General features: G+C 36.7%; 1 protein-coding gene across 3 annotated transcripts in view; it reads right to left on the bottom strand.

The window, feature by feature from the left end:
- LOC128666880 (cytochrome P450 2G1) overlaps positions 1 to 27,637 on the bottom strand; it is an 80,841-nt gene that overhangs the window by 28,204 nt on the left and 25,000 nt on the right. For all 3 annotated transcript variants that reach the window (XM_053721684.1, XM_053721686.1, XM_053721685.1), the window contains one exon: positions 25,959 to 26,121. In XM_053721684.1, the coding sequence (XP_053577659.1) occupies positions 25,959 to 26,121 (163 nt within the window). The remainder of the gene's footprint in view (positions 1 to 25,958; positions 26,122 to 27,637) is intronic.

The following is a 27,637-nucleotide window of genomic DNA, read 5'->3' as shown; positions in this document are numbered from 1 at the left end:
CTAATCTGCCGACCGGACCGCACCGCTATTATTATAAAGTTATTAACCCCTAATCCGCCTCACTAACCCTATCATAAATAGTATTAACCCCTAATCTGCCCTCCCTAACATCGCCGACACCTAACTTCAATTATTAACCCCTAATCTGCCGACTGGAGCTCACCGCTATTCTAATAAATGTATTAACCCCTAAAGCTAAGTCTAACCCTAACACTAACACCCCCCTAAGTTAAATATAATTTTAATCTAACGAAATTCATTAACTCTTATTAAATAAATTATTCCTATTTAAAGCTAAATACTTACCTGTAAAATAAATCCTAATATAGCTACAATATAAATTATATTTATATTATAGCTATTTTAGGATTAATATTTATTTTACAGGTAACTTTGTATTTATTTTAACCAGGTACAATAGCTATTAAATAGTTAAGAACTATTTAATAGCTAAAATAGTTAAAATAATTACAAATTTACCTGTAAAATAAATCCTAACCTAAGTTACAATTAAACCTAACACTACACTATCAATAAATAAATTAAATACAATTCCTACAAATAAATACAATTAAATAAACTAACTAAAGTACAAAAAAAAAAAAGAACTAACATTAGAAATATATTACAACAATTTTAAACTAATTACACCTACTCTAAGCCCCCTAATAAAATAACAAAGCCCCCCAAAATAAAAAAATGCCCTACCCTATTCTAAATTACTAAAGTTCAAAGCTCTTTTACCTTACCAGCCCTGAACAGGGCCCTTTGCGGGGCATGCCCCAAGAAGTTCAGCTCTTTTGCCTGTAAAAAAAAACATACAATACCCCCCCCCAACATTACAACCCACCACCCACATACCCCTAATCTAACCCAAACCCCCCTTAAATAAACCTAACACTAAGCCCCTGAAGATCTCCCTACCTTGAGTCGTCTTCACCCAGCCGAGCCAAATTCTTCATCCAAGCGGAGCAAGAAGAGGTCCTCCATCCGGTAGAAGTCTTCATCCAAGCGGGGCAGAAGAGGTCTTCCATCCGATTGAAGTCTTCATCCAAGCGGGATCTTCTATAGTCATCCATCCGGAGCGGAGCGGCAGCATCCTGAAGACCTCCGACGCGGAACATCCATCCTGGCCGACGACTGAACGACGAATGACGGTTCCTTTAAATGACGTCATCCAAGATGGCGTCCCTCGAATTCCGATTGGCTGATAGGATTCTATCAGCCAATCGGAATTAAGGTAGGAATATTCTGATTGGCTGATGGAATCAGCCAATCAGAATCAAGTTCAATCCGATTGGCTGATCCAATCAGCCAATCGGATTGAACTTGATTCTGATTGGCTGATTTCATCAGCCAATCAGAATATTCCTACCTTAATTCCGATTGGCTGATAGAATCCTATCAGCCAATCGGAATTCGAGGGACGCCATCTTGGATGACGTCCCTTAAAGGAACCGTCATTCGTCGGAAAGTCGTCGTCGGAAGAAGATGGGTCCGCGGTGGAGGTCTTCAAGATGGAGCCGGTCTTCAACGGATGAAGATAGAAGATGCCGCTTGGAAGAAGATAGTTGCCGGTCCGGATCTACTCTTCTTCCCGGATAGGATGAAGACTTTGGACCCTCTTCTGGACTTCTTCAGCCGTCGGATGATGGATGTCTAGCCCCCTCTTGGGCTTGGATGAAGATATCGGAGCCAGGACGGATCGGTGTGATACCCGGTGAGGTGAAGACAAGGTAGGAAGATCTTCAGGGGCTTAGTGTTAGGTTTATTTAAGGGGGGTTTGGGTTAGATTAGGGGTATGTGGGTGGTGGGTTGTAATGTTGGGGGGGGGGGTATTGTATGTTTTTTTTACAGGCAAAAGAGCTGAACTTCTTGGGGCATGCCCCGCAAAGGGCCCTGTTTATTTTGGGGGGCTTTGTTATTTTATTAGGGGGCTTAGAGTAGGTGTAATTAGTTTAAAATTGTTGTAATATTTTTCTTATGTTTGTAAATATTTTTTTATTTGTTGTAACTTAGTTCTTTTTTATTTTTTGTACTTTAGTTAGTTTATTTCATTGTAGTTATTTGTAGGTATTGTATTTAATTAATGTATTGATAGTGTAGTGTTAGGTTTAATTGTAACTTAGGTTAGGATTTATTTTACAGGTAATTTTGTAATTATTTTAACTATTTTAGCTATTAAATAGTTCTTAACTATTTAATAGCTATTGTACCTGGTTAAAATAAATACAAAGTTACCTGTAAAATAAATATTAATCCTAAAATAGCTATAATATAATTATAATTTATATTGTAGCTATATTAGGATTTATTTTACAGATAAGTATTTAGCTTTAAATAGGAATAATTTATTTAATAAGAGTTAATTAATTTCGTTAGATTAAAATTATATTTAATTTAGGGGGGTGTTAGTGTTAGGGTTAGACTTAGCTTTAGGGGTTAATACATTTATTAGAATAGCGGTGAGCTCCAGTCGGCAGATTAGGGGTTAATAATTGAAGTTAGGTGTCGGCGATGTTAGGGAGGGCTGATTAGGGGTTAATACTATTTATTATAGGGTTAGTGAGGCGGATTAGGGGTTAATAACTTTATAATAATAGCGGTGCGGTCCGCTCGGCAGATTAGGGGTTAATAAGTGTAGGCAGGTGGAGGCGACGTTGAGGGGGGCAGATTAGGGGTTAATAAATATAGGGGTCGGCGGTGTTAGGGGCAGCAGATTAGGGGTACATAGCTATAATGTAGGTGGCGGCGCTTTGCGGTCGGCAGATATACTTCAGGAAAGTTTTCTTCTGTGAAAAGCACACTGGTCTAAAAGAGGCTGCTTCCGGGTGGTAAATCGCCATAGAACAAGCCACTGAGCTGTTGTTCGTTCCTGGTAGAGCGCTTCTCTCTTTGTATGCAAATTATTATGACCCTGGGGAAGTCTCCCTATGGGTGATGGGGGAAACCAGACGTGGACTCCTTGCCCAGTGTGCTTAGAGGAATGTGGCTGCACCTCACTGACGAGGCCCATAGGAGGCCGAAACGATCGTCTGGGGTTGTCATGTTCCTTGTTCAGAGGAGAATTGCCTGGTATTTCGGGGCTGGACTGACCTTAATTGGCAGGATCAGACTGATATACTTCAGGAAAGTTTTCTTCTGTGAAAAGCACACTGGTCTAAAAGAGGCTGCTTCCGGGTGGTAAATCGCCATAGAACAAGCCACTGAGCTGTTGTTCGTTCCTGGTAGAGCGCTTCTCTCTTTGTATGCAAATTATTATGACCCTGGGGAAGTCTCCCTATGGGTGATGGGGGAAACCAGACGTGGACTCCTTGCCCAGTGTGCTTAGAGGAATGTGGCTGCACCTCACTGACGAGGCCCATAGGAGGCCGAAACGATCGTCTGGGGTTGTCATGTTCCTTGTTCAGAGGAGAATTGCCTGGTATTTCGGGGCTGGACTGACCTTAATTGGTAGGATCAGACTGATATACTTCAGGAAAGTTTTCTTCTGTGAAAAGCACACTGGTCTAAAAGAGGCTGCTTCCGGGTGGTAAATCGCCATAGAACAAGCCACTGAGCTGTTGTTCGTTCCTGGTAGAGCGCTTCTCTCTTTGTATGCAAATTATTATGACCCTGGGGAAGTCTCCCTATGGGTGATGGGGGAAACCAGACGTGGACTCCTTGCCCAGTGTGCTTAGAGGAATGTGGCTGCACCTCACTGACGAGGCCCATAGGAGGCCGAAACGATCGTCTGGGGTTGTCATGTTCCTTGTTCAGAGGAGAATTGCCTGGTATTTCGGGGCTGGACTGACCTTAATTGGCAGGATCAGACTGATATACTTCAGGAAAGTTTTCTTCTGTGAAAAGCACACTGGTCTAAAAGAGGCTGCTTCCGGGTGGTAAATCGCCATAGAACAAGCCACTGAGCTGTTGTTCGTTCCTGGTAGAGCGCTTCTCTCTTTGTATGCAGTTTAAATATATAATATATTTAATTTAATTTGTAGTTTTATGTAATTTTAGTATAAAAGTTAGGTTAGATTAAGTTTTATTTTAATATAGTTTAATGTAATTTTAGTTTAAAAGATAGGTTGAATTAATCATTAATTTAATATAGTTTAATGTATTTTTTATTATAATAGGGTAGGTTAATTAATAGTTTAATGTAATTTTATTATAATAGGGTAGATTAATTAATAGTTTAATATAGTTTAATGTAATTTTATTATAAAAGTTAGGGTAGATTAAAGGGACATGAAACCCAATTTTTTTCTTCCATGATTTAGAAAGAGCATAGAATTATAAACACCTTTCTAATTTACTTCTATTATCTAATTTGCTTCATTCTTTTGATATTCTCTGCTGGAAAGCATATCTAGATATGCTTAGTAGCTGTTGATTGGTAGCTGCGCATAGATGCCTTCTGTGATTGGCTCAACATGTGCATTGCTATTTCTTCATTAAAGGATATCTAAAGAATAAAGCAAATTATATAATCGAAGTAAATTGGAATGTTGTTTAAAATTGTATTCTCTACCTTAATCATGAAAGATTTTTGGGGGGTAAAGTGTCCCTTTAATAGTTTAATATAGTTTAATGTAATTTTATTATAAAAGTTAGGGTAGATTAATTAATAGTTTAATATAGTTTAATGTAATTTTATTATAAAAGTTAGGGTAGATTAATTAATAGTTTAATATAGTTTAATGTAATCTTATTATAAAAGTTAGGGTAGATTAATAGTTTAATATAGTTTAATTTAAATCTAAAGATAAGTTTGAATTTATTATAAGATAGGGATGAGTTAATATTTAATATAAAGTTAGCGAGTTGTTAGGTTTAGGGGTTAATAGGTTCATTTAGTTTATGGCGATGTAGGGGGCTGGCGGTTTAGGGGTTAATATTTTTAGTAAGTGGTACTGATGTGGGAGGTCAGGGGTTTAGGGGTTAATAACTTTATTTAGTTGCGGTGGGCTCCGTGAGTGGTGGGATAGTGGTTAATACTTTTATGTAGGTGGCGGCGGTGTTGGGGCGGCAGATTAGGGGTGTTTAGACTCGGGGTACATGTTAGGGTGTTAGGTGTAAACGTAACTTTTATTATACCATAGGAATCAATGGGATATCGGGCAGCAGCGAAGCTAAGCTTTCGCTGCTTTCAGACTCCCATTGATTCCTATGGCATCCGCCACCTCCAGGGCAGCGGATTGAAAACCAGGTACGCTGGGCCAAAATAGTGGCGAGCGTACCTGGTAGTTATTTGATAAGTAGCAAAAGTAGTCAGATAGTGCCGAATTTGCATTCGGAACATCTGTCGTGACGTAACCATCGATCTGTGTCGGACTGAGACCGGCGGATCGTATGTTATGTCACAAAATTCTACTTTTGCCAGTCTGTAGGCTTTGATAAATAAGGCGAATCAAGCTCTCCACAATTACGCTGCGGAATTCCAGCGCATATCTCAAGAAGAATATCAACAAACTGTAATCTGTGCCAAGGAGGGCTACCAAAATGTTATAGGGTCAAAAAAATAAAACTTATCAGGACAGGAGAGGCTTAATGACTTAAATTTGTAAAACTTAGAGGAGAGAAGGGAAATAGGTGATATGATATTAACTTCCAAGTATATTAAAGGGCTTAGCAAAGCTTAGGCTGTGAGTAATTTACTTAAAAAAAAAAATCAAGAACAAGGGGTCATGATCTCAACCTGGGGCGCGATCCGATATAGATCGTAGTTTGCGGCGCAAGCGAGGGAACCCGCGTCGCCCGCAGTTTCAGCTCGCAACTCGAGCTATCCCATATACGGCGCCGTCAGATGCTAACGTGCCGTAAGTCTGACAAACCAGCGATGTCCAGAAATCTGCGCAAGTACAAATTTCTGGCGTCGCCAGTGACTTGCGGCACGTTAGAAACTGCCGGTGCCTACAAAACCTGACTAAAGTCTAAATCACCCGCACTGTCTAACACGCCTCCCTAACATAGCCCGACAAGTCTAACACGCCTCCCTAACATAGCCCGACACGTCTAACCCTCTATCCGCTATCCCCCCTCACTAGCCTAACAATAAAATATGTATTAACCCCTTAACCGCCGCTACCTAATAAAGTTATTAACCCCTAAACCAGCGCCAGCTATATTAAATCTATAACCCCCTAAAGTGAGCCCCTAACACTGCCGCCATCTACCTTACCTACCCCCTAAAGTGAGCCCCTACCCCGCCGCTATCCATTTTAAAATTATTAACCCCTAATCTAATCCCCCTACCCCGCCGCCATCTATATTAAATTATTCAACCCCTAAAATACTAAACTATCCCTACCACTAAACCTAAGTCTAACCCTACAAATAGCCCTGAAAAGGGCTTTTTGCGTGGCATTGCCCCAAAGTAACAGCTCTTTTGCCAGCCCTTAAAAGGGCTTTTTGCGGGGCATGCCCCAAAGTAACAGCTCTTTTGCCAGCCCTTAAAAGGGCTTTTGGCGGGGCTTTGTCACAAAGTAAACTGCTCTTTTGCCTACAATCTACATCCCCCTACACCGCGGCCACCTATAATAAATGTATTAACCCCTAATCTAATCCCCCTACACCGCCGCCAGCTATATTAACTATATTAACCCTAATTATATTAGGGTTAATATAGTTAATATAGTTATTATATTATATATATTAACTATATTAACCCTAATTATATTAGGGTTCATATAGTTAATATCGTTATTATATTATATATATATTAAGTATAATAACCCTATCTAACTCTAACATCCTAACTAAACTCTTATTAAAATAAATCTAATATTAATATTATTAATTAAAATATTCCTATTTAAATCTAAATACTTACCTATAAAATAAACCCTAAGATAGCTACAATATAATTAATAATTACATTATAGCTATGTTAGGGTTTATATTTATTTTACAGGTAAATTGTTAATTATTTTAACTAGGTATAATAGCTATTAAATAGTTATTAACTATTTAATAGCTACCTAGTTAAAATAATTACCCAATTACCTGTAAAATAAATCCTAACCTAAGTTACAAATACACCTACACTATCAATAAATTAAATAAACTACAAATATCTATCTAAAAATACAATTAAATAAACTAAACTAAATTACAAAAACAAACAAACACTAAATTACAAAAAATAAAAAAAAGATTACAAGATTTTTAAGCTAATTACACCTATTCTAAGCCCCCTAATAAAATAATAAAGCCCCCCAAAATAAAAAAAATCCCTACCCTATTCTAAATTAAAATAAGTTCAAAGCTCTTTTACCTTACCAGCCCTTAAAAGGGCCTTTTGTGGGGGCATGCCCCAAAGTAAACTGCTCTTTTGCCTGCAAAAAAAAGCACAATACCACCCCCCAACATTACAACCCACCACCCACATACCCCTAATCTAACCCAAACCCCCCTTAAATAAACCTAACACTACCCCCCTGAAGATCTCCCTACCTTGTATTCACCCAGCCGGGCCGAACCGATCCAGGCGATGTGTTCCAGCAAGCGGCAGTGAAGTCTTCATCCATCCGGGCGATGTCTTGAAGCAAGCGGCAGAGAGTCTTCTTCCATCGGCGACGTCTTCAAGCAAATCGGCATCTTCAATCTTCTTACTTCGCTCCTCCGCCGCGGAGCATCCTTCCGGCACGACGACTTCCCGACGAATGAGGTTCCTTTAAATGACGTCATCCAAGATGGCGTCCGCCGAATTCCGATTGGCTGATAGGATTCTATCAGCCAATCGGAATTAAGGTAGAAAAATCTGATTGGCTGATTGAATCAGCCAATCAGATTCAAGTTCAATCCAATTGGCTGAACCAATCAGCCAATCGGATTGAACTTGAATCTGATTGGCTGATTCAATCAGCCAATCAGATTTTTCTACCTTAATTCCGATTGGCTGATAGAATCCTATCAGCCAATCGGAATTCGGCGGACGCCATCTTGGATGACGTCATTTAAAGGAACCTCATTCGTCGGGAAGTCGTCGTGCCGGAAGGATGCTCCGCGGCGGAGGCGCGAAGTAAGAAGATTGAAGATGCCGATTTGCTTGAAGACGTCGCCGATGGAAGACGACTCTCTGCCGCGTGCTTCAAGACTTCGCCCGGATGGATGAAGACTTCACTGCCGCTTGCTGGAACACATCGCCTGGATCGGTTCGGCCCAGCTGGGTGAATACAAGGTAGGGAGATCTTCAGGGGGGTAGTGTTAGGTTTATTTAAGGGGGGTTTGGGTTAGATTAGGGGTATGTGGGTGGTTGGTTGTAATGTTGGGGGGTGGTATTGTGCTTTTTTTTGCAGGCAAAAGAGCAGTTTTCTTTGGGGCATGCCCCCACAAAAGGCCCTTTTAAGGGCTGGTAAGGTAAAAGAGCTTTGAACTTATTTTAATTTAGAATAGGGTAGGGAATTTTTTTATTTTGGGGGGCTTTATTATTTTATTAGGGGGCTTAGAATAGGTGTAATTAGCTTAAAAATCTTGTAATCTTTTTTTTATTTTTTGTAATTTAGTGGGTTTTTTTTTGTAATTTAGTTTAGATTATTTAATTGTATTTTTAGATAGATATTTGTAGTTTATTTAATTTATTGATAGTGTAGGTGTATTTGTAACTTAGGTTAGGATTTATTTTACAGGTAATTGGGTAATTATTTTAACTAGGTAGCTATTAAATAGTTAATTACTATTTAATAGCTATTATACCTAGTTAAAATAATTAACAATTTACCTGTAAAATAAATATAAACCCTAACATAGCTATAATGTAATTATTAATTATATTGTAGCTATCTTAGGGTTTATTTTATAGGTAAGTATTTAGATTTAAATAGGAATATTTTAGTTTATAATATGAATTAGATTTATTTAATAAGAATTTAGTTAGGGGTGTTAGGGTTAGATAGAGTTAATATAGTTTATATAAATACTATAGTAACTATATTAACCCTAATATAATTAGGGTTAATATAGTTAATATATATAATGTAATAACTATATTAACTATAATATACTTAGGGTTAATATAGATAATATAGCTGGCGGCGGGGTAGGTAGATTAAATTAGGGGTTAATAATTTTAATATAGATGGCGGCGGTGTAAGGGGTTCACATTAGGGGATAGATCAGTTAGATGGTGGCGGTTTTAGGGGCTCACAGTAGGGGGTTAGTTTATGTAGATGGCGACGGTTTAGGGGTTAAATACTTTATTATGGATTGCGGCGGGGGATCGCGGTTGACAGGGAGATAGACATTGCGCATGCATTAGGTGTTAGGTTTATTTTAGCAGATCGCGGTTGACAGGGAGATAGACATTGCGCATGCGTTAGGTGTTAGGTTTATTTTAGCAGCCAGTTTAGGGAGTTACGGGGCTCCAATAGTCAGCGCAAGGCTTCTTACGGCTGCTTTTTGTGGTGAGGTTAAAATGGAGTAAGATTTCTCCATTTTCGCCACGTAAGTCCTTACGCTGTATATTGGATACCAAACTGCGCTGGTTTGGTATACCTGCCTATGGCCCAAAAAACTACGGGCGACGGCAGAAATATACGCGCGTAACTTCTAGGTTACGCCGTATATAGGATACCAAACCCGCGCAAATATTGGCGTCGCCGACTTTTGCGGCCGACAATTTTTATCGGATCGACCCCCTGAACGGTAGTAGATTCAGGAGTAATTTGAAGAAGCACTTTACAGAAAGGGTGATTGTTTCATGGGTGCTGATTCATTAAGCAGCGTATGTTGCTCATTCCACGCGAGCCATTTGGCTCGCCAAAATTAGAAGTTAAGAAGCAGCGGTCGTAAGACCACTGCTCCTTAACTTTTCGGCCACCTCTGCGGTGGCGGACTGCAATTATCTCGATCAGATACGAATGTGCAGGGGACGGCATTGCACAAGCATTTCACAAGAAATACTTGTGCAATGATAAATGCAGACAGCGTATTTATCAATGTCGGGCGGACAGGATTCGCTGTATAATAAATCGGCCCCATGGAATAAACGTCTATAAGCGTAGTAATGACGAATACTGTGGGGGAATGCCTGGCTATCCTACAAACTCAAAATATTGGGCAGACTTGCTAGGCCTATGGCTCTTATCTGCCCTCAAAAGCTACATTTCTATGTTTATTTTCTACTGTTTTCCTTTTATGCTTACAGATATCTTTAAAGCAATTCTCTTTCTTTTAACCCATTTACTGTTGCTAATTAGCCAAGCTCCATATCTTAATACTGAGTGCAGCCATCTTGGTATTCTTGCACCCTTTGTCAAGTGTTGCACATTCAAGACCAGTGGCTTTTTGACAGCTGTGTTGTGCATTGTTATGATACATAGCGGGCACTTTATATTTTTTGCAGTAGCTGCATCGCTCTAAATTATTTATATGATCTGCTTATATACAGTATGTTATGAAATGTTTAAATTGTGTATAAAATTGCACAAATATAAATCTATCAATTTGTATTGTTTATTAAAGGGACAGTCTACTCCAGAATTGTTATTGTTTAAAAAGATAGATAATCCCTTCATTACCCATTCCCCAGTTTTGCATAAGCAACACGGTTATATTAATGCACTTTTTACCTCTGTGATTACCTTGTATCTAAGCCTCTGCAGACTGTCCCCTTATCTCAGATATTGTAACAGACTTCCATTTTAGCCAATTAGTGTCAACTCACAAATAACTCCACGGGAGTGAGCACAATGTTTATCTATATGGCACACGTGAACTAGCGATATCTAGCTGTGTAAAAACTAAATGGGATAATAGGCATCCTTCAATGGCTTAGAAATTGTCATATGAGCTTACCTAGGTTTAGCTTTAAACACAGAATACCAAGAGAACAAAGCAAATTTTATAATAAAAGTAAATTGGAAAGTTGCATGCCTTATCTGAATCATGAAAGTTTAATTTTGATTAGATTGCCTCTTCAACCGTAAGTGCACAATGCGACTGTAAAAAAGCCAGCAATATCACTGTGAATGTTCACTACTACTGTCACAGGTGCAAAAATATCTAAGCTCCAAGATGGCCGCACCCAGTATGAACGTGCAAAGCCCTGGTTTCCGGAGGAGAAGCTAACCGCAATCTTGCTGTGTGGCTACTCTCCAGTCCCTTAGCTGCTGGCGGAGTTTTTTCCTGTGCCATGACCTGAATTCAGGGCAGCTACCTGGGCAGCCTGTTCTATCGCTCCTGGAACCCCGCAGTGGACACCCATCCCACTGCGCTGACAATATTGTCAGCCTGTAAAGACCTGCATCTCTATCTAAACCAATTACAAACACTCGGCAACTACTCAGAAGTTTCTCTACACCTTACCTGTAATCCCCTCCTCTCCCACCGATGCTGCGTGAGAGGAGGGACAAGCACCTTGCGAAGTCTCCCGGTACAGCCTGAAGCCTTGCTAAGATACCAACTGCGGTGCAGAGGGAACTTCACTGGCGGCTTACGGCTCTTCTCCCTCCCCCACCGGTGCTGCGTGGGAGGCAGAGGCTACCCTCACACATCCTTAGAGTCTTGCGACAGGCGCCTAGATCCTCCTGTCCACTGTCCTGAAAGTCTGCCGGGCGCCCCCCCCCCCAAAGGGGAAGTCCAGGGAAGGTGGTGCGAGGAGCGAGTGGGGGCGGCGGCTTCCTTTGGGGGACCTTCCTTTACCCAGGGGCTGGATCTGGAGGACTATACCGCACTGTCCATTGGATATATTCTCCACAGCGGTAATTTCTCCCAGCCTGTGTAAAACAGCAATAGCTGTACCCCGGTGCCTGTTTGGTCCTCTCTCGGGCTGTCCCGAGATGTAGGAGAGGAGGGAAATGCTGTGTCTCTGTCCCTGAGCATAGCCGGATAATGACCCTCTGACGGCTGCGGCACAGGGCTAACAATCCCACCATCCTACAAGCATCTGCAACCTTGGGGCCTGTGGTCAAAACGGAGCAGTTTGGACTTCCTCCAGTGTACTGTGAGTCTATAGTTACCCCCTCTTCCAAGGGCATAACAGAGGGAGAAGGGAAGGAGCAGGGGGAAAAGAGAAAAAGTTCTACTTTTACACAAGTTGATTTAAGACATTGTATCCTTTAACCTGCTCTAACTCTCTCCTTTAAGTACTTAAATACAAAATAACATATAGATGCCAGCTGAAACTTTTTTCAAATAGCATCTAAAAGATACATTCTCAATATGAACTTAATTGCCTGTCTATTCTTACTGCAAGCGCTTGGGAATTTCTTTTCTTTGCTTTTCTTTATTAGAAAACTTTAAAGTGTAATATATCCTGTCAGTTGTTAAATATCTAAAATCTGTTGCACCTGAAAATACCTGTGTTTTTCAATGAGTTAGATGCACTATAATTCATCTCCCTTTGGCTTTGTTGAATTTTAAACACTGTCCCTTTTCCTGCTATTTAAGAGCCAACATCTGTAGTGGTGGTAACTGCTCTAGCACTGTTAGAGAATCTCCCTTCCACTATTTTGGGAATAAATTATATATGTAAGAATACACCTTAGAAACAGCATTCAAGCATATCACAGTGTGTTATGTTGAAGGGAAATCTTATTCTTTAACAGATTTTCTTCATTCCCTGCCAAGACAAACAAAATATTTCTGAAACATACCCCAATACATATACTCACTGAGATATAGCTCTTAATAAATATAAATATAAAAGAGGGGGGAAAAAGGAAAGAAAAAAAGGGAAAAAAAATAGATAACAAAGGAAGGAAGGGGAGGGAGAAGAGGGAAGAGAAAGAAGGGAAAGAAAGAAAGGAAAACTACAGCAAACCTAACCTAGAATTGTAATTTAAATACTTTTCAGATTCTCTTAAAACCCAATTCGTTAATTTTTCTTATAAAGGATATTATAGGTGAACTTGAAGCTTTCAACTGCAGGTCTATTCATGTATCTCAGTGCCTCACCACCTATACAGACTAAATCAAAGAAGTCCTCTTTATATTTAATAGAGGACACTGAAATGTATTATATCCTGGTCAGCTGTTAAATAATTAAGATTTGCCATATGTGAAAATATCTATGCTTTTCAATGACATTGCTATAATCTAACTCATTTTTTCCTAGGGCTTTATCGAATTATAACGTTGCTTTTTTTTTTTTTTTTTTTCTATGTCTTAAATTTATATTGGCGGCAATTGTTGCACCACTGCCAGAGACTCTGTCTCCTTTCACCTTGAAAACAAATCATATATGCAAGAACGCACCTTAGAAATAGTCTTTTAGCAGAACACATTATGTTATGTTCTATCTGAAGGAACAGGCAATTAAATCATAGCCTGTGTAGTTTTCAGAGCCGTGCTCTACACAACTTAGCGATCTATTTATTAAATAGATCTCTTGCATTACTTGTTAAGGTAAATAAAATATCTCTGAAATTTATCTAAATACACATCTACACTGAGACATAGGCCTCTATTTATCAAGGTCTCGCGGACCTTATCCGACAGTGCGGATCAGATCCGCCAGACCTCGCTGAATACGGTGAGCAATACGCCAACCAACCCGATTGTAGTACAGTAAACTTAAAACTAGAATTGTAAACATAATATCTCTAGATTTTCTCAAAATTTAACCTTCCAATTTATTAATTTCACCTCAGAAGGACCCATAGGTGAGCTTTAAGTCTTCACTCGCAGGTCTATTCATGCACCACAGTGTTTTACCACTTACATAGACTTAACTGAAGAATACTCCCTGCTCTCTGCTTCCTTGGCTGGACCTTGCACATAATTAATAAAATCACTTCCCTTTTTTTTTTCTCCTCTCTTCCACCACTTTTCCAGCAACCCATTCACGGTCCTCACCTGTCACATCCCCACCCTTCAGGGGGTCTGATTCACTTCCTTCACTTACCACGTATATACACCCGTATCCCTAATCGATTTTCCTCACACGTCACAGCGTCATAATTCACTTCTTGGCACATGGATACATTCCTACACAACCTATCCAAGACTCCCTCTCCAGCCATGGCAGCTAGACACAGGGATAGGAAACCCAAGAGTACTCCAGAGGCTGCAACTGACATTTAACCAATTTCATTAAACACATCAACAATGCAAGAAGCAACCAACATTCAAAGTCTGGTCGCCAGTATTTCGGATGCCCTCTCCCCTAAATTCGATGTCCTTAGAACTGAAATCAAGCAAGATATTCTCTTATTAACCCAGGAAGTTCGGCAGTTTTCTAATGGATTAAAGAAGTGGAACAAAGGGTGTCGGACCTGGAAGACATAACAGTATCACAAAGTTCTAAACTGGAAGCTTCAAATATTAATATTCAAAAAATCCAAACCAGATTAGAAGACTTAGAAAACCGCTCCAGGAGAAATAATATCAGAATCATAGGCCTTCCAGAAGAAAAACAATATGAAAACCTTTCTTCCTTTATATCAGAAACATTACCCAAAATCCTTAAGCTTTCATCTACTTACCAACATATTCTAGTTGAAAGAGAGCATAGGCTTGGTCCACCTCGCACAGATAACAAAGGCAGAAGCAGGCCTAGACCCGTAATAGCAAGGCTATTACATTTCCAAGATAAGATCACTCTATTCCAACATTATCACAAACATCAGCCAATTAGGAGGGGCCACAATTTTCATTTTCCAAGACTTCTCGGCTGATACAACGTTAAAAAGAAGGGAGCTTGCCCCTATCTGTTCTAAGTTTATACAACACGGCTATCGAGCCACTATAATTTATCCTTCCAAGCTTAAAGTCACAGTGAAGGAGGTAACACACTGGTTTGAAGAAGCCCAAATGGCTGAAAATGTATTTAATACACTTGATTTACCAGCTCAGTAATAGAATATCTGAACTATGCAAATAATTTTAGAAATAAAATGCAGGTCCTGTACCTAGGGAAGCCCCGTGATTCTCGGCAGCTGCGAGGCACGGGGCGAGGGTTTAATTTTCTGTGTATGTGGGGGTTTTTTTTGTTTGTTTTTTCTTCTCACTCTTCTCCTTCCTCTTCCCCTTCCCCTCCTCTACATAAATGGCCACAAGGGTAGATAAATGCAAGATAGTCTCCTGGAATGTAGGGGGCATTTCAACTCCCATTAAAAGAAAGGCAATTCTTGCCCAGCTACGGAAAGCCCAAACAGATATTGGCTTCATTCAGGATACCAACTTAAGTGCAGAGGAATCTTTAAAACTGAAAGCATCCTGGGTAAAAGAAGTCTATTTTGCGCCTAGTGTGAGGAGAAAGAGGGGGTAGCCATATTAATAGGGAAAAAGATCAATCCGGAAATCATTCACTTTGAGGCTGATCCGGGGGGGAGATATGTCCTGCTGAAGGTTAAAATTGCCCAAAAGATTTATACATTCTGCAATACATATGGCCGTAACGTGTTTGACCCAGAGTTTTGGAACACTCTTCAGTCTAAACTTCTTTTATATAGTGCGGGGCACCTGATTCTTGGCGGAGATTTTAATATGGCACCACAATGCCCAATAGACAGGTTAAGATGGAACACCAAACAGCCGAAACAAAAAAAAGACAATTTGGAATCTAAGATGTTCAAAAAAATCACGCAAAACTTAGCACTACGAGACATATGGAGAGCCCAGAATCCTGTTGTACAGAACTTTACCTGCCTCTCCAAAGCCCATAAAACGCTTTCAAGGATCGATATATTTTTGATCGATGAACGTCTATCTACAACGCGGGTAAAATCTGGAATAATGCCGATTTTACTATCACATCACGGGCCTATTTTTCTTGAGTTTCAGCTTACGCACTCACAATCTACCTCATTGCAATCTTTTTTTCCCTATTATATGGCGTCAGACTTAAAATTTAAAAGATGGCTTAAAAATAAATTTGAGGAATATGTACATTTCAATGGCGAATACTCAGATCGCCCTGAAATATTCTGGGAAGCTGCGAAAGCAGTGCTGAGAGGGGAAATGATTGCATATAGTGCTTTATTACTTAAGACGATGAGGTCAAGAGAGAAGGAAGCATGCAAATTTCTGATCAACTCCTATAATCAATATCTGCTGGATAAAACCCCTTTAAATTGGGCAAAATATGTCCGTGCCAAAAATGAAAAGGATACCTTTGTATTGCTTCAAGAATCACAAAAAATAGCTGAAAATCCATGCTAAAATGTATAGATATGGGAATAAATCCGGCAGAATGTTGGCTAAATTAGTCAAGAGTGAGAAAAAGCAATCAGTGATAGAAAACCTCCAGTATAAAGGGAAGCAACTGCTGAAATCTGATGATATTTCGGACACATTTTTTGAATATTTTCAAGAGCTTTATGCTCCTAAAATATATGACACAGAGAAATCTACTGATTTCTGGAATAAAATTATTTATCCTACACTAACACCAGACGCGTCTGATAGTCTCAACTCTCCTATTACCAAGGAGGAGATTGAGAAAACGATCTCTAAACTACCTTCTAATAAAGCAGCTGGCCCTGATGGACTTCCCAGTGAGTTCTATAAGATCCTATCTATGGAAATTGCCTCTAATTTGAGCACTCTTTTTAACTATTTCTATATAAATGGCAAACCGGTTCCACCCTCCTTCTCTTCTTCCTTTACGACTTTAATACTTAAAGGAGGAGATCCCACCTGCAAGGAATCATATAGATCAATAGCCCTCCTGAACTCAGATTACAACATTTTAACTGTGATCTTAGCATCTGGACTTCAGGGTGCACTTGCAGAAATCATTCATACTGATCAAGCAGGGTTTCTAAACAAACGCAACTCTGCGGCAAAAATTAGAGAAGTCCTGGCTGTGACGGAATATTTTGGGAACTTGTCAGGCTCAGACGGAGGGGGAGAGGTTTTCCCTGATCTCGCCATTCTATCCATCGATGCCGAAAAGGCTTTCGATTCAATTCTCTATGAACATATAAATACCTCACTAATACAATTTGGCATCAGAGGCAAGTTCTCTGAATTCGTAGGGAACTTATATAGCCAACCCTCCACAAGATTGATAGTGAACAACAATGTCTCCCCCTCTATTTTATTGGGCAGAGGGACGCGTCAGGGATGCCCTCTCTCGCCGCTTCTCTTCGACCTTGCCATTGAACCTTTGGCAATCAAGATAAGGCAATGCCTTCATGGCATAAAAATCCGCAATCATGAGATAAAAATCGGGCTATATGCGGACGATTTACTTCTGTATCTGGCCAACACCAATTAAATATCCCTAAACTGTTCCAGATAATGGATCACTTTGGTTCTTTCTCCGGATATAAAGTGAATATGATGAAATCTGAAATATTTTGGCTTAGGAAAAATAGCAACTCTATCTTAAGCACTCCTTTTCTAGAGGTCACAGATTCCTTTAAATATTTAGGGATTTGCATCCCGGTTAATTTTGCGGATCTATATAACCTCAATATTCCCCCAATATTGAAACATGTTAAAGAAAAACTTAAGTTATGGCAAAACCTACCTCTATCAATCTCTGGTCGAATAGCATTATTCAAAATGGCTCTTCTTCCGAAGCTGCTCTACCTTCTTCAAAACACCCCGATAATTTTATTAGAAAAAGATATTCGTTCAATTAACAGTTCACATACACAATTTCTTTGGCAGGAGAAAAGATCAAAGAGCTCTCTTACCAAACTTTCAGTACCGAAGGAATATGGAGGACTTGCACTACCAGATATGACTATACAATCTTAGTTTTCTTGCTCGTATAGTAACTGACTGGATTTCATCCAATAACTATGTCTTAAATAATGAGCTTGAAATCAATGCCTGTAGCCCATATCTCCCATCAGCACTGATCCATTCTGTGCCAAAGGAAATACCGGCGGAAATCAAGAGATTTAAAACAATTTTTAATCCACTCAAGGCGTGGTATAAAATAACTAATCTTCTTTCAATAAATAACATAGTTTCTCACTATTTACCTTTAATAGGAAACCCGAAATTCCAAGCAGGTTTAAACTCTGCAGTCTTTAGAGGGTGGCACAATGCCGGGCTAAACAGGGTATGCCAAATAGTAGGGACAGGAGATGTATTAAAATATTTCAGGAATTGAAAATGGAATTTAGTCTATCTAATAAAGACTTCTTCGCCTATTTACAAATAAGACATTTTGCTTTGGAAATAATTAAAGAAGCGGATTGGAGCTGGGGACTGGGTAAACTGGAGAACTGGCTCGTATTAACTAGAAATGGCAATATGTCTATTGCTCCATGCTATTATCTTTTGGGTACCAGCAAAGGTGCTCCAATCCTAACAAAACTGGCATCAGACTGGAATTCACTAATTACCCAGAGCAGTATTGAATCAAAAACTCTTCAACTATCAAATAACAAAATAGCACAGGTCACACTCTCTGCTACCTGGCAAGAAGCGCATGTCAAACTCCTTCATAGAGCATACTTTACCCCCGAGAGAGGTCTCAGGTGTTGCAATCTAGGATTTAATAAATGTCCCAAATGTTCATACCCGGCAGCTGATTTGGTACACATGCTATGGCACTGCCCAAAAATAAGAAATTTCTGGATCAAATTAGAATTCTGGCTAAAGAATTATTAAAGATAGCTTCTGTTGCCTTATCACTCCATCAGATAATATTTTGTCTAAAGAACGAACCTGGTAATCAGATTAGAGAAAAAGTATTAATCTCTTCTATTCTTGCCACCAGATACTTAATTTGTAAAAAATGGAAAAGTCGAGCAGTTCCAAGCATCTCCGAAGTTAAGAACTGTATGAAGAAGCAATGTATATTAGAACAAAGAGATACAAATATAGATAATGAACATGATATTAGAAAAAATTTTAATAACTGGGCAGTATTTCTAAAAATATTTCCCTCTACAGAAATAAATCACTTGATCTTCCCATTCCAAAACTCAGAGATAGTCCTATTAGGGAACTGGTAGGCTGTTGGGAAGGGTGGAGGAGGGTAGTCGGGATTATTTTTTTCCCTTTTTTTTTCTCTTCCTTCTTTTCGTTTTGTTTTTGGCATATTAGGAAATGGTGGTGTAAAAACTCCCAAAACACTGTCAGAGATAAATGGCTGTGTTGTATTAATTTGTTGAACAGTGTACAATGCAACTATATTGATGTATGACAATCAAAACTAATACAGCATTGTATAAATTAATATTTGTAAAGCTTGTGAAATATGGCATGCCTCAACATTTCTTTCATATTTTTGCCTTGTACAGTGTCTTGGATTATAAATAAATAATATAAAAAAAAATGCATGCCTTATCTGAATCATGAAAGTTTAATTTTGATTAGATTGCCCCTTCAACCGTAAGTGCACAATGCAACTGTAAAAAAAGCCAGCAATATCACTGTGAATGTTCACTACTACTGTCACAGGTGCAAGAATATATAAGCTCCAAGATGACGGCACCCTGTATGAACGTGCAGAGCTTCACTAAGCATTACCTGTAAAGGTATAAAATATGAGAACAACTCTAAAAATAGCTGCAGGAGGAAAAACGATGGTGAATCTAGTACCCATTCTATTCAAGTCGTGTCCAGCAGGTTAATGTCCCATTAAAAAGCTTACAAGCCAGGACATCACAGAGTCATAAACTGATATGAGCAGCACACTATAATTTTACAAAATAGGAGCAGAGACTGAGTTTCTTTGTTATTGGGATTTTTTTTAGCCATAGTTTGAAGGGACAGTAAACACCAAAAAATGTATTGTTTAAAAAAGATAGTCCATTTATTACCCATTCTCCATTTCTGCATAACCAACATGGTTATATTAATATACTTGTTACCTCTGTAATGACCTTGTATCTAAGCCTCTGCAGACTGCTCCCTTATCTCAGCTATTCTGACAGACTTGCATTTTAGCCAATCAGTGCCGACTCATAAATACCTCCAGAGGCGTGAGCACAATGTTATCTATATGGCACACATGAACTAACGCCCTCTAGCTGTGAAAACCCTGTCAAATGCATTCAGATAAGAGGCGGTCTTCAAGGGCTTATCAATTAGCATATGAGCCTACCTAGGTTTAGCTTTCAACTAAGAATACCAAGAGAACAAATCAAATTTGATGATAAAAGTAAATTAGAAAGTTTTTTTTTTTAAATGAAACATGAAAGTTTAATTTGGACTTTACTGTCCCTTTAAGTTTGGTCGAGCATGACATGTTAAATGCTTTTAAAGGGATGTGAAACCGAAAATATTTCTTTAATGTGTCAGATAGTGCATGACATTTTAGACATTTTTCTAATTTACTTCTATTATTAAATGTAAATATATTATATAAATATATAAATGTGCTTCATTCACTTGGTATCCTGTGTTGAAGGAGCATTACTGGGAGCTAGCTGAACACATTATGTGAGCCATTGACAAGAGACATATATATGCAGACACCAATGTGCAGTTCCCAGGATTGCATTGCTTCTCTTGAGCCAACCTAGGTATGCTTTTAAACAAAGGATACCAAGAGAAAAAAGAAATTTAAATAACAGAAGTAAATTTAAAGGCTGCGTAAAATGGAAGCTTTTTCTGAGACATGAAAGTTTAATTTTGAATATTATTGTCCTTTTGACAGTTTGTAAAACCCTTGAGCTAAATTTGTAGAAATAAGTACTTTTTATGGTGATGAAGATAGAAACTTCAGGAAAATTTGTTGTATTCATTTTTATAGAATTTAACATTTAGAAATACCCCAGTGGTTCTAGAAATATAGGACCAAGTTACAAGTGGAGCGTGATATTTGTGCTCCACTCAGTAAACCCAGTGCATGGAAATGTGCGTTGGTATTACAAGTTGAGCACAATGCAAACGCGATTGCTTGGGAGCTTTCCTCTAATGAGAGCGAGCTTCTATAGGCTCCAATGGGAGCCTTGCTCTGATGCCGTAAGACGCGGCAAAGAACCTAGCGCAGCTTAGGTGGTAGGTTGAGCAGCGTTGGGCAGCAAACTTAAAATATATACATATATATGTATGTGTTTATATGTATATAGACAGATATTAACACATACATAAATATATGCATGTAAGCATATCCATATATATTTATGTGTTTATATGTATATAGACAGATATTAACACATACATAAATATATGTATGTAAGCATATACATATATATTTATGTGTTTATATGTATATAGACAGATATTAACACATACATAAATATATGTATGTAAGCATATACATATATATTTATGTGTTTATATGTATATAGACAGATATTAACACATGCATATACATATATATTTATGTGTTTATATGTATATATACAGATATTAACACATACATAAATATATGTATGTAAGCATATACATATATATTTATGTGTTTATATGTATATAGACAGATATTAACACATACATAAATATATGTATGTAAGCATATACATATATATTTATGTGTTTATATGTATATAGACAGATATTAACACATACATAAATATATGTATGTAAGCATATACATATATATTTATTTGTTTATATGTATATATACAGATATTAACACATGCATATACATATATATTTATGTGTTTATATGTATATAGACAGATATTAACACATACATAAATATATGTATGTAAGCATATACATATATATTTATGTGTTTAGATGTATATAGACAGATATTAACACATACATAAATATATGTATGTAAGCATATACATATATATTTATGTGTTTATATGTATATAGACAGATATTAACAAATACATAAATATATGTATGTAAGCATATACATATATATTTATGTGTTTATATGTATATATACATATATTAACACATACATAAATATATATACAGGTGGCCCTCGTTTTACAACGGTTCAATTTACACCGTTTCAGAATAACAACCTTTTTTTCCAGTCATGTGACTGCTATTGAAAAGCATTGAGAAGCAGTGCATTTATTAAAATAGCCAGTAGGTGGAGCTGTCCGCTTGTGTTGCAGCAAAGCCAAGCAAGCTGAAATTAATCAGTTTAACCAGACCTGAGCTATCGAGCAGATTTCAAAGGAACAAGATCTTCCTGTCTATAACTCAGTCCAGATTGGAATGCATAGAAAAAACTGTTTTCAGAAAAATGCAAGTGAAGTCTGTGTTGTGTGATTATTTTATTAGGTTTATAATGCTGTTTAGCAAATGTTTTTGTTCATTTAACTTAGTTTAATTATATATTCTGTGTTGTGTGATTATTTTATTAGGTTTATAATGCTGTCTAGCATTTAAAGTCTTAATTTCAAAGCTTTTAAAATAATATATTAGGTGTAACTTATGACAATTTTAAGAGGGGCCTGGAACCTATCTCCCTCACTTCCCTTTGACTTACATTATAAACTGGGTTTCAATTTACAACGGTTTCAATTTACAACCATTTCTTCTGGAACCTAACCCCGGCGTAAACTGAGGGCTACCTGTATATATATAAGCATATACATATATATTTATGTGTTTATATGTATATAGACAGATATTAACACATACATAAATATATGTATGTAAGCATATACATATATATTTATGTGTTTATATGTATATAGACAGATATTAACACATACATAAATATATGTATGTAAGCATATACATATATATTTATGTGTTTATATGTATATAGACAGATATTAACACATACATAAATATATGTATATAAGCATATACATATATATTTATGTGTTTATATGTATATAGACAGATATTAACACATACATAAATATATATATAAGCATATACATATATATTTATGTGTTTAGATGTATATAGACAGATATTAACACATACATAAATATATGCATGTAAGCATATACATATATATTTATGTGTTTATATGTATATAGACAGATATTAACACATACATAAATATATGTATGTAAGCATATACATATATATTAATGTGTTTATATGTATATATACATATATTAACACATACATAAATATATGTATGTAAGCATATACATATATATTTATGTGTTTATATGTATATAGACAGATATTAACACATACATAAATATATGTATGTAAGCATATACATATATATTTATGTGTTTATATGTATATAGACAGATATTAACACATACATAAATATATGTATGTAAGCATATACATATATATTTATGTGTTTATATGTATATATACATATATTAACACATACATAAATGTATGTATGTAAGCATATACATATATATTTATGTGTTTATATGTATATAGACAGATATTAACACATACATAAATATATATATATATATAAGCATATACATATATATTTATGTGTTTATATGTATATAGACAGATAATAACACATACATAAATATATATATATAAGCATATACATATATATTTATGTGTTTATATGTATATAGACAGATATTAACACATACGTAAATAAATATATATATATATATATATATAAGCATATACATATATATTTATGTGTTTATATGTATATAGACAGATATTAACACATACATAAATATATATATATAAGCATATACATATATATTTATGTGTTTATATGTATATAGACAGATAATAACACATACATAAATATATATATATAAGCATATACATATATATTTATGTGTTTATATTTATATAGACAGATATTAACACATACATAAATATATATATATATATATATATATAAGCATATACATATATATTTATGTGTTTATATGTATATAGACAGATAATAACACATACATAAATATATATATATAAGCATATACATATATATTTATGTGTTTATATGTATATAGACAGATAATAACACATACATAAATATATATATATATAAGCATATACATATATATTTATGTGTTTATATTTATATAGACAGATATTAACACATACATAAATATATGTATGTAAGCATATACAGTATATATTTATGTGTTTATATGTATATATACAGATATTAACACATACATAAATATATATATATATATATATATAAGCATATACATATATATTTATGTGTTTATATGTATATAGACAGATAATAACACATACATAAATATATATATATATAAGCATATACATATATATTTATGTGTTTATATTTATATAGACAGATATTAACACATACATAAATATATGTATGTAAGCATATACAGTATATATTTATGTGTTTATATGTATATAGACAGATATTAACACATACATAAATATATGTATGTAAGCATATACATATATATTTATGTGTTTATATGTATATAGACAGATATTAACACATACATAAATATATATATATATATATATATATATATATATATATAAGCATATACATATATATTTATGTGTTTATATGTATATAGACAGATAATAACACATACATAAATATATATATATAAGCATATACATATATATTTATGTGTTTATATTTATATAGACAGATATTAACACATACATAAATATATGTATGTAAGCATATACAGTATATATTTATGGGTTTATATGTATATATACAGATATTAACACATACATAAATATATGTATGTAAGCATATACATATATATTAAGAGTTTTAACAGTCCCCATAGACCGCAATGTAAAGGCCTTTTTTTTTCTAACACCCCATATCCCTTCATTTTAACCCCTTATAACTGCTTTATGTAGTTATTTTAAAAAAATAAAAATTAAAGATGCTTTTTAATTTAAAAAAAGGAACAGTTCACTTTTATTTGGAGGAATTTGTGGGACTTTTATTTCATAAACCAGAGAACTGACCTCTGGTTAATGAATTTAAGCACCAAGATGCTACCGCGAGCTCATGGTAGCATTAACCAGCCACTTGTAATGACTGGTTATTTAACATGCGCGCATAAACAGGCAAATACCTGTTTACCTTTAAGGGTGCACTTTAAATTAGTGCTCCACTTGTAATCTAGCCCATAATTAGTGACGTCACTGGCACAGCGCAAATGCGCCTCTCGCCGGGAACACTGTGCACATAAAAGACAGAAGTGTGCACCGTTTCTCCAGGATAAGCAGCAAATAACTAGGGATGGGCGAATGTTTCGCAACATTCGAAAAATGAAACTAATTTTAACACATTAGTTTGTTCAAATCGAATTTCGAATGTTTACATAACATTCTAACATTCGATTTTCGAATGTTCGGTTTTGAATTTTACGATTGCACTCAAAAATATTTGTTTCGAAAAATTTGAATTTATATTTGTACTAGTATTTGTAATGCTTTCTTTAAATGTAATATTCAAATTATGCAATATTCGAATTTGAAAAATTCAAATTGATATGTTTGTAATAGTATTTGTAATGCTTTCTTTAAATGTAATATTCAAATTATGCAATATTCTATATAGAAACATTCAAAATGATATATTTGTATCTATTATGTATCAATTTACTAGATTCCCTCCCTACCACATGAACTATTGAACTTCGGAATAGTATTTGTTAAATAGAATGTTAAATTCAAAATTTCGAATGTGGACATTCGATATAATTATAAACATTAAAATTCGAAAGTGACATTCGAAAACTGTAAATAGCATTCGATTATAGAATTTTTAAGAATATTTCTTCTTATCAACATTCGGATTTATAATTCGAAATTCGGTAATAACATTCGTTCTAACATTCAAATTCGGAAATTTACACATTCGCCCATCCCTACAAATAACGTTAAAGTAATTGTAAAGTAATTTATGATGTATGGCTTATAATACTGATTTTTGTGTGGCACCAATTTTAACATGGATATGGATACTATAAACTGGAAAATAGACTAGACAACTATTAGAATGTAGGTTTATATACAATATAATAAAATATAAGTCCAGCTTTACTGACAGTATTGTTGAGCGGATCCCTTTTATGTGCACGCTCCTGTGATACACAGCCGAGTGCGATCGGAAATGTATTACAATTGCCGGCAAGTGATTCGCTTAAGGGATCTGTCAATAGAGGCAAAGGAAAACCCTCTCTAGACATTGACGGTCAGGCTGCGGCAGTGGAAATATTGAACAAATATTTTAACCTTCAACATGTGTTTACTGTTCTGTTTTTATTTTCTTGCTTACTCACCATATCCCTGAGTAAATTTATCTATTGAAGCAACTCTTCCTCGAGCGCCAAATATCTCTGCATAATCTACAAGAGCTTCCTTCACCGCCTGATAGCCACAAATGAAAACCACAGGTCGCATGCCAAAGAACAACGTATAGACTGGGCCATACTGGTCCCTCAGCTGTAACATAAACAGAGTACGAAACATGATGTTACTACATTAATCCAAGTATTTGATGCCATGGTCAGATTTTTTTTTTTTTTTAAATATTTTTTTTTATTGAGGCAATGAAACAAGTCAGAGTACAAGCACGGCATAAAGGACAATATCTCAAACAGTATTACATGACAGTAATTCCTTCTTTCAAACATAAATACACTGAACAATAATGGGAGCATGGTATTGACCTTAGTGATGCCTCTTTTCTTATAATTAAATAACAGAACATGCAAGCGTCAACAGTGTGAAAAAGATCCACTTATGGGACCTGTAAACTGGTACTCATCAGAAGACATAACTCTCGGGATCAAGGATTCTCAATATGGGTCATATAAGGCAGAAACCAAGTGTTAGGTAATTGCTATCGTCTAAGACAAACAGTGTGAGGATTGTTAAATTTTGATGCGGGAATCAACTGGAGGGCAACCCATGGTTATGGGGAATGGGAGTAACCCAGAGAACTGTTGCCAGGTGGTGGGGGACAGGGGAAGGGTAGGAAAGGGAGAGAGGGAATGGGGAAGGGAATAGAGAGAGAAAAAAAAATTGGGCCAGAGTCCCAGCCTCTAGAGCTGCACATCTATCCGGTCGCCCGTCGAAATGCCGGCATCGCCAGTTCTCTTAAACTCCTCCCATGTCAACCATATAGAACAATAGAAATCATAGCGGCCTTCAACCCTTAGTGCATATTCTTCCATGTTTTGGATGTAATCCAAGGAGTCAAGGACTGGGGTAAGCGTAACAGGGGCTTGTTTCATCCACTGTCTAGCTATAACGAGTTTTGCCGCCAAGAGGATAAAAACACCTAGTAGACGGGATGATTTTGGGAGGCCCTGCAGTCCAAGATGAAAGAGCGCCATATCTCCTGTGAGATCGTCGGTGAGACCCAACCTCTGGAGTAGCCTCGCCACCTGGGTCCAAAAGTGGCTCAATTTGGGGCATTCCCACCAGATGTGGAGGTGGGTACCCGCTGGGCGCAGCCTCTCCAACAGTCCGCCGACCGGGAGGGATATATTCTATGCAACCTGGTCGGGACCCAATGCCACCTAAGTAGGATTTTGAGATATAATTCAAACAGGTTGGAACAACGCACCGCTGCGCTAACATCCTGGAGAGCACGCTGCCATTTACCATCTGATGCCACTGCCCCTAAGTCTCTCTCCCAGTCCTCTGTGGACTGAGTTTTTATGAAGTGAGGGGAGTTAAGAAGAGTTCTGGAGTGGAACGATAGGGAACCTCGTAGAGTTCTACCCGTCAACCATCTCCTCTCCCATTTGGTGAGAACTCTCATGGTAGCTTTCTGGAACCACCAGGATAGAAGGAGCGAGACCAGGTGAAGGTATTCGAATTGTAACTCTCTAGGGAAATTGTCCGTCTGATAAGTTTGGGGCGGGATAGCCAGGGCGTCTCCTCTATATAGGTCTGAGAGTAGTCTGATCTCTAAGGCTTCCCATTTCCTGGGGTGAGATTCAGGAAGGCA

The sequence above is a fragment of the Bombina bombina genome, chromosome 7 (genome assembly GCF_027579735.1).
Source record: "Bombina bombina isolate aBomBom1 chromosome 7, aBomBom1.pri, whole genome shotgun sequence".
In the NCBI taxonomy this organism is placed as follows: Eukaryota; Metazoa; Chordata; class Amphibia; order Anura; family Bombinatoridae; genus Bombina; species Bombina bombina.
The sequence above is the reverse complement of the archived record's forward strand: the minus strand, read 5'-3'. Positions and strand labels throughout refer to the sequence as shown.